Genomic DNA, 13,514 nt, shown 5'->3' on the forward strand with positions numbered 1-13,514 from the left:
AAGAAGAGAAAAGAGATTAGTGTATTTAACTCACCATTTCTAACTTAATGTAGGGAAAGTGCTCTGGTTTCAAATGATATCTATTCTTTAAAACCATCTGTTCTTTCCAAAGTCACAGATGAAAACTCCAATTCAATGAGCCCCAACAGCAATAAAGTTATATGCAACATTTTCACAACACCATGGCAAAACTTAAAAATATGTGAACACAGAATCTACTTATAACTTCAAGGACAATTTAAAGTACCCTTTTGGACCACCTTGAGCAGCAATTTCTGAAAGAGAATATATGTTCTCCTTTTATGGGTTTAGGTGAATAATGTAGATTTCCTCTTTATCAGCAATTCAAACAATTATCTATACTGTACAGTCTTGACAAAGAACACACCCTTGGGCTTTGTATAACTATGAGCTAAAGCTTGATATTAGTAAAGGCATGTCTGAAGAACATGCAGCCCCTTTTCTCACCTACTAGACAGGACTTTTCAAACATTTTTAAAGCTACAAACTCTCCGAACAAAATCTTGTAGAGCTGGTTTGACTTACAGATAGAAAACCCAAAGCCTTGCCTGGATGCTACCATCTCACTTGAAAGTAAAGAAACAAATGAGAAAACAATGGCTACCAGTAAAAACAGTAGAGTTTTAGAGTAAGCCTGAGTTTTAAAATTCTGACCCTCCTATTTAGTTAGCCATAAGCCTTTATCATCTTGAAACTTGATTCTCTCATTTGTAAAACAGGGTGAGCTCCTTCCTCACAGGGCAGCTATGAAATAAACCATGCTCTGAAGAATGACTGACACAGTGCCTAGCACTGTATTGGAGATACTCAATAATGGTTTCCTGTATTAGAAACAACTCTCTATATTGCTACCATTTAATTTCTGTTGATCATAATAATCTGAACAAAGTTTTTCATGTGATTTTGTTTGTTCACTGGAGTAGAGAGATTCCTGTAGAAGATAAAACCAGTTTGTTCACTGGAGTAGAGATACCCATAACCAGAGATAACTCTGTGTTAAAATGGCTGTTTCTAAATAATTTCTTAGATTCATTCTTAAAATGTTTTGTGAGGGGCTTCATTAATTATTACTGCATTGATACAACTGCTGTTCCTTACGACAAAAACCAGTAAAGTACAGGATTGGAAGGCAGATCTAAAAGCTCACCTGCATAAAATTATTGCAGAAAGATATGAACTTCTAATTAAAATGAAATTTGGCAGTAACACCAGAAAGTAATTCAGAAAAAAAGAAAAAGCGATATGCACTAGAGCAACAAGCCAACAAGATAAAGCCTTACCAGACAGAAGATAATTACCTATAATAGTCTCCACATATTCAGAGTTATCATTGACATTGAAGAGGTCACCTGCTCCAAGTGCATAATTCAGAGACTCCTCAAAAGCCCCCAGGTGATAAAACACTTTAGATGCCACCAAGGCCGCAAATTGCCTACTTCGGAAACCTTCATCTTCATACAAAACTTCTCTGAAAGAAATTAGGAAGTATAGGCCTAGTTCAAACTGCAGTTTTCCTTAAAAGTCCAAAATCTAAATATTCAAGCCACAATTTAGTAGCAGTACATTTCTAAATGAATTCATAAGCCACAGACCCACATCCACAGATAATGAAGTTGATCTACTTTATTCTAATTTATAGAAATAATTTCTTACATTTTGTCTACAGACTCAGAAATTTCTGCCCAAAAGTCGTTGACAACTGCATTCAATTTGTGAAGTGCAAATTCCTGTAGAAGATAAAACCAAAATTCAATTTTGAGACAGACTTACCATTATACACTTCCTTTAAAAAAAAGTTCCCAACAAATCAATGACCAAATTTTCAGTCATATTTACTAAAATTTTTAACCTACGACTAATATAAACATTTACCAACTAACTTCTATTTCCCCCAGGTTTATACATTTCCTGTATACAATTACAAATTATCAGACTAGCTATATAATGTCATTTCTTTCATAATGATAATTTTCTTCTTTGAATATGCAAGATTACTAGTTTGGATATAAATGAATTCAGGTGTCCAGAGCCATTTGAAGTATATTCCAAACTCTTGCCAAATGAAAGTAGTTTAAAAATATGTGACACACAAGAAACATTTTTTTTGGTGCTGTTGATAAAACAGCTGGGAGAGGGGCTCTTCAGATGTCACACTGAGATCTGCCTGAGCTTTGCTGAACTCCAGGAAAAACCAACTGGTGTTGCTGAAATACTGTCCTCTGGGGCTAGATTTCCATGACCAGGTAGGATGGCTATTTTAAATGATGTAAGATACACAGATACCACTAAATTCAAAGTGCTTCATAGCACTCATAATAAACCCAGTTACTTTTTCCTCAACTCATACCTTAAGCTGTGGTTCTTCTTCATCCAGAAGAGAAATAATTCCAGCTATAAGGCAAACGGTATATCATGATTATGAAATATATGCTAAGACAGAAATTAACACTTAGTCAAAATATACCATAGTTGGAACAAGTAAGTATTTTTTGAGGGGTTATTCATTAGAAGAATGATTATTGTTCTTTAAAACTGTAAAGGTTTATATTTTGAAGTTTAATAATTAACTATGTTATTAAACCATTATAACACCACATGTATCACATTATTTGCCTAATTCAATGGTTTTAAAAGTGTGGTCCCTGGACCAGTAGAATTAGCCAATGCCTGGGAACTTGTTAAAAATGTAAACTCTTGGGGGTGGATCCACTTTCTTCCACAGCCAAACCTCCTGAAAAATTTAACAGTACATGTTAATCTCTTACTTGCCACTGTGTTCTTAGTGCCTAGGGAATAAACGGACGAATAAACTAATACACATTGGAACCATGATGATACCCTGTTTAGCACCTGGGTCAGATCTTAAGCCATTGTGAGCTAAAGGGCAGGAAACAAGGTGACAAAAGGTTTGGAGCAGAAGCTAGTAAGTAATCCAGTAAATGTAACAAATATACTTGACCCTTGAAGAAGGGTTTGAACTGTACAAGTTCACTTATATGAAGATTCCTTTCAACAAATATATTGGAAAAGTTATTGGAGATTTGCAAAAGTTTGAAAAAATATTTTCTTTTCTTTGGCTTACTGTATTTTAAGAATACAGTATATAACATATAACATACAAAGTATATGTTAATTGACTATGTTATCAGTAGGGCTTCCAATCAACAGCAGGCTATTAGTAGTTAAGTTCTGGGGGGAGACAAAAGTTTTACATAGATTTTCGACTATATAGAGGTTGGTGTCCCTAACCCCTGTGTTTTTCAACTGCACATTATATACTATCATCACAGAGTCTCAGAGCAGGAACTCAAAAATCACTACTCCTGCCACCCTCAACTGGTATAAATTCTCTCATATTCCCACCAACTGCTTTTCCAGCCTCTACCTAAAATACTCTAGGGACTGATTTACTGATTCGATTAGCTGACTAATTTTTTCATACAAGACATACTTTTGAACTTCCGCTTGGCAGTGTTCTAAGAATTATGAAAACAACAGGTTCCCCAGCCAAAGTTCTACAAGAGAAAGACAGTAATCAGGTACATAAACTAAGTAATTACAGGGCTGTGATGAATGGAAGGGAAAGCTAAGGGGGAGAGAGGCAGCATGTTTTAAAAGATTGATCAACAAAGAATAAAATTTGAGCTGAGACTGAAGATTGAGAAGCTAAGGGAAAACTTGAGGAAGAAGAGTCTAGAAAAAGGGACGAGAATGTGGAAAGGCCCTGAAGTAGGAGAGAAATGGGCATATTTAAGGAACAGAAAAAAGGCCAGTGTGATCAGAGTGGGTGTAATGAGTGAGGGAGAGTAGTACAAAACAAGGCAGGGTTTAGATCATGCAGGTCTTTCGTTATAAGTCTGGACTTAATTCTAAACACAACAGAAAGCACTGGAAGATTTTAAGCAAGGAATGACATTATGTGATCAGTTTTAAAAAGAACACTCTGACTCCCAACAGTAATGGACAGTATAAGGCAACTGTGGATAAACATAATCTTAAGGCTGTTACAGTAACCCAGGCAAGAAATGAAGGTGGTTTAGGCTAAGAAGCAGCAAAGGTAAAGGATGGATTTTAAACAGAACACGGTCTACATTTTCAAGCGGCAAGGAACCTGATCAGAAAAGCTTTTCCTTATATTGAACTAAAACTTCTCTCTGAATCTTTGCAACCTTTGCGGATAAAAGTCTAATTCCAGGTACAGGTGACTGTCTCCTCAAGGCTTTGAAAATAACTTAGTATGTCCCCAGAATCTCCACCAATTTCTTTAAGCAATCCTCCTAAACAGACGGTTTTTAGTTCCTTAAAAGTGCAAGTTACAGTCTTCTGATCAGTTTGTTTATAACAAAGCACTTGTGGGACAAGTGTGGAGTAAAACAGGACGAGGAAAGGGTGTGTAAGCAGACAAGCAAACAGCGCACCAGGGCTGTGGACAGATACTGCACATCAACCTGTAGTGTGTGTGTGTTGGGAGGAGGGGCTTGATTTCTACAGCTTATCCCATTTCAGAAGTCATTGCACGAATCTATGTACAACACGATTAAGTAGAGGAAACTTGCTCCGCACACCCACGAGTTCTTTCTTCAATGCAAAGTATTTACTGTGCGCCTCGCCTCAAAACCATAGGCTGGTTCTCAGTTTAATGCTGTCCTTAGGGTGCTGTCTTCTCTCAACACAAAGTTCTGTGGGTGCTTTAACTGAATACCCTTGGAACACACGCAGAAACCACCTCAAATCTAATTTCAGAGTTCACCCTAAGGAGAACGGAGCTGGGCCGGGTCCAGAAGCACTTACGGAGGAGTTCGGCTGCCTTACTGTCAGACTGCACAGTCGAACATCCCAGGCCAACAACCTGCGATGGGTTTAGACCGGGCAGCCCCACAGGGCCAACCTCGGGAGGGATAGAATTAAGGAAAATGCCTCTAGTCGGAGAAGAACCCAGAAAGCCCCTCGGGGCCGGGCACGGGGGTGTGGCTGAGCAGGGATGCCCAGGCGGCCGGCCCCGCGCGATTCCCCCGAGCCGGAGGGGATCCCGGGGCCCGCAGAGGCCCGGCCAGGCTGCCAGCCCCCGGCCCGGGGGTGGGTGCGGAGCAGCGAAGGGCCGCGCAGGCCGGGGCCCCGCCGGGAGGTGCACAGTCACCGGCCCTGACTCAGCTAAAAGCCGGCGCGGCGGCTCCTCCCTTTCGGCGCCGGCTGCGGTCACACTCACCGGCTGAGGTGATCATGGCTGCGTCCCGCACTCGTCCACCCGCTTGCTTGCCGTCCCGGCTGCGCCGTGTATCTGTCAGCTCCCGGCCGGTGCACTCCACTGCGCCTCCTCGCTCCCCGGGTGCGCTGCTCAGTCAGTAGCCTGCTCAGGCCGCCGGCTCGCTTCTCACCCAGGACCCCGTCCGCCCCGGGCCTGCCCGCCTTCCTGCCTGCCACCCGGAGCGAATTCTCTCTCCTCCGGTCCTCGTGGTCCGGTCCGCCACTGCCGCCTCCCCGCCTGCGCAGAAGGGTGCACAGAGAGATTCATTGTTTTCTCTAACTCTCCCCGAGGTCAGCGCTTCCGCAGGGTTGGGGGACAGTCGTCAGCACGTGGGATCAGGCTTTAGAATAGCCACCCCTAGAGAGAGGCCCCCTACCGTCACCGGCCATTGCTGAGAGAAAGGGTGTTGAGAGAAGGTGCTCGCGGTTTTCGCAGCGCCACCTGCTGCTTGGGCGGTCTCCCTGTAGTGCCCCTTCCCCTCCTAGCCAAGCCCTTGGGGTAGCGGTAGGGCAAAGACAAGTGATTTTCAAATTTTTTAAAAAAACAGCCCGTCTTAAAAAGAAATCTTCATAGAAATGATTTATTATCATAATGAATCCCTAAGTGATCACTGGTTTATAATAAAGGTGAACAATGAAGGTTTTTGTTTACATTTGGAATAGTTAATAATAATAATCAATAATAATAGTTACAATTGGAATAATAATGAACAGTGTTACAAAGGGAAAAATTTTTTTTCCCATTTTTGTCTTCCATCTACCCATATCCTCCCCCCACCACACATCATTGTGTTCTTGGTTTTTAATATATCTAATTTGAAGTGGCTCTTGTGACCACATGTGCAGTCTTATACCAGCTTCAGTAGCCAACCCAACAGTCAGTACTCAGAAAGCTACAAGAAAGATTGGTGACAAAAGGTAGCATTTTTAAGCCAATAACCTTGCATTGTCAAGCTACCGTCCCAGTGGATGGTGATCACTAGAGATTATTTCTGAGGCCTTCTCAAAACAATGCAGCATCATGGCACAAACCAGTATTTTGTGGTTGAATTAAACTTTGGTCAACGATAACATATTTGAGCATACTGCGAATTTTTTAAAAAATTAGTATTCTTAAGTTATTGTTACTCAAATAAATTAAACATAATTATTAAACACTCTTGAAGAAACTACCTAGGATTTGTAAGACACTTTCCTAGGAAGCATGCATGAAAAATAAATTGGAGGGTTTGGGAATATCATTCACAGAGACACTTTGGCCGATCTCTCACATAAAGACACCTGTGTGCCCCAAACTCCTAGAGCAATCACAAACAAATGCTAACAGGTAAAGTAAATGAGTGAATAAGTCCTAGTGTAAGAAAATGCCAGTTCAACAGGCTGGGGACTGGCAACTGAGTGTCAGGGAGGTAGTAGGGGGTGGTGGTGACTGTGACAAAATGAAGAGTAAGTGTCCCAGCTAAAGAGAGCAGTGGTTGCTCAGCTCCTGCAGTGTTGCTGTGAAAAAAATGTGGAGCTACCCTTGTGAGAGCTTATGATTTTTCTAAGAAAAGCCAGAAATCAGAAGTTCATGTTGGAATTTTAAATGTTGGAAACTTCGGTGAAGTGGGTGAAGGGGGTCACAAGGTACAAACTTATGGTTATAAGATAAGAAGTTCTGAGGATGTAATGTACAGCATGGTGACTATAGCTAACAATATTGTGTATTTGAAAGTTGCTAAAGAGTAAATCTTTAAAGTTCTGATCACAAGAAAAAAATTATAACCATGTGGTGACAGATGTTAACTGAACTTATTGTGGTAATTATTTCACAATATGTGCATATACCAAAGCATTACGTTGTATGCCTAAAACTAATAGAATTCTATGTCAATTATATCTCCATAAAAATATATAAATAAAGCTGGCAACTAATTCAAAATGTTTTAAAACAGAGAGGTGGCCAGTTTGCCTTCTCTGCTCTTCAAAGAGAAGACATTATGGGTGGACAATAGTGTCTCTGGCTTGGATTCTGTGTTTATAATTGCCACAACCTCATCTGAGCTGCAAGGGAACCCTGTGAGACACCCCTTGCTCCTTTGGGACTCTGTTCCCCCACCTGGATGGCTGCCTCAGGCCTGTGGTTTCTCCCTCTCCATTCCATTTGGCACTCTTTAGTCAGAGCAATCTTTCAAAACTCAACTCTGACCACTGCCTCTGCTCCTCGAAACCCTCAGCCCTCATCTTGGGCTTTATTCTTATGCTTTGTTCTTCTGTGTTTGACTCACACACCTACAAGACATCTCTGCTTGATTTTCGTTAACTCGATCACCTCAAAGCTGGACACACTGTCCACACCACACCGCACTCCCACCCCAATGCGGGTCTCCTGCCTCGATTTCAGTGTGGGTGCCCACCAGCTATTGAAGCAGGGTCCAGGGGTGTCCAGATCTGATCTCCCTAATATCTCTCACAGCAGCCCAGGCTTCCATCTCAGTCCATTACCCACGGGTCTTGGCTGCCCTTCTTCTTTCCTGGCTGCAACAGCTGCCAACAGTCTTGGCTTCCTGCTTACCATTTCACGATTCTCTGGCGCATTCTTCATAGCCAGCCCAAAGCTTGATCAAAACCAAGGAAGACTAGGACTCTATCCTCTAAGCTCTTCCAATACTTCCACCCAACCCTGCTTACCATTCATTTTTATGTCCAAAGCCCTATTTCCTGGCATGACATGCTTTAGTCACCTGGAACTGCTGGAGCTCCCAGAGCAGACATGCAGTCATGTACCTTGTCTCTGATCTGCTCTTCCCTCTATCTTCAAAACTTCCCCCACCTCTACCACCAACACATGACTTGAGTCCCAGTCAAGCAGCCCTCCTCTAGGAAGCCTTCCTTGATCACCCTATCCATATGTCTCCTTACAACCTTTACCCCACATAGCTATAATCACATCTCTTTGCCTATGTCCCAGTTGTTCACGGAACTACTCAAGGGCATGGTCATATCTTATTCATCTCAGTGTCCCCTACAGTAAGTGCAAGTGTTAGACACATAGTAGGTGCTCAATAAATGTTTGTTGGATGAATGGATTAATGCAGGGTCAGTTACTGGCACAAGGCTGGGATTCAGAACTATGTCCCCAAAACCCCTGCCCTCTCCAACACTTTAAGAGAGCTCTTTTTTCAGAGATTTAGGACATATTAAAATCACAGAAGAATTCTTACTCATTACTCAGCTGATAAATAGCTATCTTCCTCCAAACTTAAGAGTGATACTGAGACGGACCGTGGGTGTAGTCAGAGTAGGGTAAGGGCCTCTGGAAAAAGACCCCTACCAAAACTCCTATTAAACAATTAAGCAAAGTCAAAGTCACATTAATTCTCTAAAGTAAAATATCAAACTAGGAACAAAGCATTCTTCAATGAAATTAGTTAAAACTAAAAAGTCAAGAGCAACTTGACCTAGAAGTTTGAATACTCCCCGGATAAAAAAAAGTATCTCAGCATAGCCTATATTTTCACTGTGTCAATTAAAACATACCATTGTAAGATGTACTTTAGCAGCTGCTCAAAGGCCCAGCTTATTCAGGAAGAATTCTATCTTAAAGCTAAGATTGCATTTTAATCAAACGGACAGTGGCTCAGCCCACCTTGGAGACAGGGCAGACAGTCTTGATTAATATGCTTCCAGACAGAAGCTGACATCCTAAAAAAAAAAAAAAATCAAAGCAGTAAATTTCTTGTGTAAAGCTAACTTTGAAAAATAACCCACTGATAAAAAAACTTAGTATCTCTTAAAAAATGAACATTTCGGGACCATCTGGCAGGTCTGCAGCCCTAGCCCTTTGTCTTTCAACCGCCTATAAACCCCCTGGACAACACACCACCCCGGGGCTCTCTTGTCCCCTCCTGGGGCAAGCCAGGAGCTTTTTCCTTTTATTTTATCTCTAAATTTAAAAAGCCTCTCACTTGCTCTCCTACTTTGAGTGTTTGCGAGGTTCACTCTTTGACTCCGTGAACAAGAACCGCGGCATCAATACAAGACATCTCAAAGGCCCCCCGCGGTCAGCTGCGTGCTCCCACAGGTACTGGCTGGGCCGGGGCCTCTGGCAGGTGAGGAGAAGCCCGCACCTGCTTTCCGTGCCTGTGCGTCTCCCTTGAGGCGGAGTCAGTCGGAGTTTTGCCGGGAACATGCCTCGTGCGGCGCCCTCTAGTGGTCACAGTATTTCCCAGAAGGCGAAACCGCGAAGCGGCGAGCGCCCTGTAACCACCCACCTCAATCCCTCAACCCCCAGCAGCTTGGCATTTAAGTCCTGGCTCTTAGAAGAGCTCGGTTGTCCTGTCGAGAACCGGGCTGGCTTGTTTTTTGAGCTGCAGGGTGATGGGGTGGAAAGGGCAGGCGTCGGAGCCAGGCCATACGGGATCAAATCCCGGTGCTGCCGCTTCGCGCTGCTGGGGTCGTGGGGTCGTCACCTGAGCCCTGCCGTAGCAGGGGCAGGTCCACCTACCTGGCAGGGCTGCTTGTGGGGGAGGGGCTCTAATCAGGGTTTGGCCTAGAAGAGCACTCAGTAAACCTCAGAGCTACCACGAGGCTGGAAGCTCTGGAGCCACATGCTTTCAGAGGAAATGCTTTGCTCATGGGAGCAGAGCTGGGATGCAGCCGGTGGCACGGACCTCCCGGGGGTGGGTTACTGGTCCGAGGAAAACGCCTGGCTGGGGCTGCAATTGGCCTGGGTGGACTGAGGTGCGAAAGACCCTGGGAAGCCTTTGAAGACGCTGGGCTGCATTCCTTTTAAGGACGATGTTCAGGAGGGCAACTCCTATTTGGGGCAACCAGGAGGCTGCCCTGGACAAGCTGAAGCTGGAAACCACTCTCGCCCCGCTCCTGGGGTGTCTGGGATGACCAACCAGCTCTGGTCAAGTGCCTGGGATGGGAGGGGCCACAGTGAAACCCCCAAGACAGGTCTCCTACACATTTCCAGAGTTCTAGACCCTCTCTGTCCCATCTGTTAGCCACTAGTCACAGGTGCTATTGCACATAAAAAATGTGGCTAGAAAACCTAGGAACCGATTTGTCATTTCACTCCATTGAAATGTAAAGACCCAATTTAGTTTTTAGAAAACTTTTAAGTATATTTGGAACAATCTGAGGATGTGAATCTATTTTTTCAGCTATACCTTTAACAAAATCTGAATACAGATCAAGTATTTTGGAGAAAAACTTAATATCTGAATTGGGTTGTAAGTATAAAATTCTCACAGGATTTCAAAGATGCAAAATGTCTCATTAAATTTTTTTATATTTACAGTTGAAGTGATACTATTTTTGCCATACTGGGTTAAATAAAATACATTATTAAAATTCATTTTTCCTATTTCTTTTTTTTCTAATGTGGCAGCTAGAAAACCTAAAGGTACATATGTGCCTCGTTCTCTTAGACTGGGCTGATTTGGACCTAGCTGAGGTCTTGTCCCTGACCTCCCATTCAGGCCTGGCCCTGCGGCCTGTTTCACTGGTCTTGACTGCTCTTTGGTGCTGGTGCATGCTGGGCTGACGGTGCCTGCTATCGAAATCGAACAGTCCGAAGGGGAGGCGTGGAGTTGAATATATGTACAACTCACTCTGACAGGACTCCCCACGTTGGGCGCCAGATGTAACGTGCTGCTCATCTTCTTTGGGTGAAATGAGAGAACAAAAAACACAGACAACACAGACAGACAGACAATGGCTGCAGCCCCGATGTGGCGCAGCACCTTTGTTTTTATACTGCCTTTCTCGGACCTCAGCCAAGTGTTATAATCATCTCTCTCTTCTCAGGGGGGACAGGCCAGAGCACCTTGTTGATTTTCTTAGAAGCTGCCTGGTAAGCAGGGGCGGTGTTTTCACACATCCTCAAAGTCTCCCTATTTTCAGAGTGAGGAGTCTTGGCTCGTCTTTGAGGACAAGATATGTTTTTGTGGGCAGATAACTTCCAAGGGCTGCACCGGTTGTTCTCAAGCTGGTGCTTTCCCGTGCTGCGTTCAGACATGGGGGAAGGTGCTTTCCCATTCTGCCTACAAACATGTGAGAAGACAAAGGCTGTCCCCTACACTGCGCCCAACTGGACCAGGGGTCAAACGTAGAAGGTTAAGACCCACTCCTATCAGGGAGCAAGGGGCTGGGAGTGGCTGCCCGGGCAATGAGAAATTCTGGAGCAGGCAATGTACTTGGGACAGTAGGTGGCCATGGTTAGGGTCATCTGGGGTTGGAGTAATGATCCGAGGCAACACCCTGCTCTAAGAAGACCTTGTTACCCACTGAGGGACAGATGGGTAACAGGACAGAGACCCAGTTTCTGCAACCAGGGCTCAGAATGAGGGCTTGGTCACCAGGACTAAGCTGAGTACCTAATTGCTCCAAATAAGCACAGAGCAGGACAGCAAGAAGCATGACTTCACACTTAAAGTCTGAACTACTTCCTGAGGGTCTCTGAATTTCACCTGCCAAGGAACAAGCAGCAAGAGCCCCAGATGGGGCTGAGGAGCTCAGCGAGGAAGCCAGGTGGGGTTCTCAGTCTTGCCAAAGCCCTGGCACTAGAGTGGGCCCAGTGCCCAGCCTGACTTTGGACCGGAGCTATCCCACACCCTGGTCCCTTGGAGTTGGATTCTGAGATCCATGTAAACCAATATGAGACCCAGTGGGGTGGGCTCTGCCTCTACTCCCAGGTAGGCAGCTGCACATATAATGCAACCCGCGGGCTCTGGCTCAGGAACCGAAGGCATCTGAGCATTCGTGCAGGATCTTGGTTGGCTACCCTGCTTGTGCCCTGTTTCCCCCTGAACTTCAAGGTTACTCAAGTGATAGCCTGTCCAGGCTCACTCCTTGATCCACTAACATACAAAACAGGTCAGAAGGTGGTTATACACCCTTGGTTACAAAACAACCTGCTTCCTCCACTGTGCTGGCTGTGTCTGCCACCCGGACAGGACAAAGAGCAGGCCTCCTTCACACATGGGAGCAGCCTGGCAGTGGGGGTCTGCTACACTTGGAAGTATAGAGTGCTTTCAGGTTAACATGGCTGTCATCAACCTTCCCCAGTGAGGATGGGTCTTAGATCCTCTGCTCTGGGTAAGAGGGGCTTGTTTAGATCACAGGTTTGGGGGCCTCAGCCCTTAGCCCCTTTGCAAGTTTGTTCTATTTTGGGTTTGACAACCTATGGACTCCTCTTGTGTGGTAAGTCTGGGAGACAAATACTTTGAGAGGAGAGAAACTGTGACACAAATATTACAAAGAGCTCTTTGAAACTCAGTTAAGACCATTTTATCTTTTAGATATGTGTGTGTGTGTATGCACACAAACACACACACTCTTAAACGCCAAGCTAAATGCTATCTTTTAAAAAAATCTCTTTTTAAACATTTACTTTCCAGCTACATGTTTTCCAATCCCAGCCAACAGGGTTGTGGAGATGTCACCCAGGATGGGACTGGTGGACTTTCAGGCCAGACTATTCCAAAAGCTCCCACCAGTTGCCCAGATGCCCTGCTCCCCAGGGCTCCTGTAAGAACACATTCTGAGAATAAAGGGGGAGATCCATTCTGTTTTCAGTAAGACAGCAATGAGGTACTGTTTGGTTTTATTAGATATAAATTACCAATTCAAGTCAGAAGCAGAACAACTAGTACCATATTAAAAAGATTAGTATCCAAGAGCCTAGACTGTGACCTGACTGGAGGCCCCTCACCAGTGGTTCCTGGTACCACTGACCCAGGCCAGGGCCTCTGCCCTCAGACAGGCCCACCAATCTTTGTGTTTTGTAAGGGTCTTTGGGGAAGGAACCCATCTCCAAGGCCATCCCTTCTGGCACTTAAGCCTGTGGGCTAGAAAACTGCTACTAGACTGTTTCTTAAAGGATGGTGCTTATCTTAGCCGTGGCTCAAAGAAGCCACAACAGGCCTCTAGGGATCTCAGCCCTGTGTTTATCAGTTGGGAAGCAGAACCTGAATCTTACTATTAAAAAAAGGCCTTCTTTCTAACAATTCACAAGAAATACTGAAGGTAATGAAAACACAATAAAAAACCACCCTTTACAGCAGAGGCTTGCAAATTCAAATGCCCACCGGACCAGAACCAGGCAGGGGGCATGTGCATGAGTGAAATACAGTAAAGGGGTGGGATAGGTGGGCAGGAAGGGGGCTTAAACTGTGTGTGTGGGAGACCATGACATGCCCCATCCTCCACCCAGAAAACTAGCTTTTTTTTTAAATCTGCAATCTCTCAAGTTTCAAATG

At 44.3% G+C, this 13,514-nt stretch overlaps 1 protein-coding gene across 1 annotated transcript in view; it reads right to left on the reverse strand.

Moving 5' to 3' along the window:
* Nucleotides 1-5,411, reverse strand: part of PSMD1 (proteasome 26S subunit, non-ATPase 1) — an 89,062-nt gene extending 83,651 nt beyond the window's left edge. Inside the window, exons 1-4 of the mRNA XM_036912403.2 lie at nucleotides 5,228-5,411; nucleotides 2,369-2,412; nucleotides 1,675-1,748; nucleotides 1,320-1,489 (exon numbers count right to left, since the gene is read on the reverse strand). Of these exons, the coding sequence (XP_036768298.1) occupies nucleotides 1,320-1,489; nucleotides 1,675-1,748; nucleotides 2,369-2,412; nucleotides 5,228-5,243 (304 nt within the window). The 5' untranslated portion in view covers nucleotides 5,244-5,411. The remainder of the gene's footprint in view (nucleotides 1-1,319; nucleotides 1,490-1,674; nucleotides 1,749-2,368; nucleotides 2,413-5,227) is intronic.
* Nucleotides 5,412-13,514: the final 8,103 nt, after the last annotated feature.

Source organism: Manis pentadactyla, chromosome 6 (genome assembly GCF_030020395.1).
Source record: "Manis pentadactyla isolate mManPen7 chromosome 6, mManPen7.hap1, whole genome shotgun sequence".
Lineage (NCBI taxonomy): Eukaryota > Metazoa > Chordata > Mammalia > Pholidota > Manidae > Manis > Manis pentadactyla.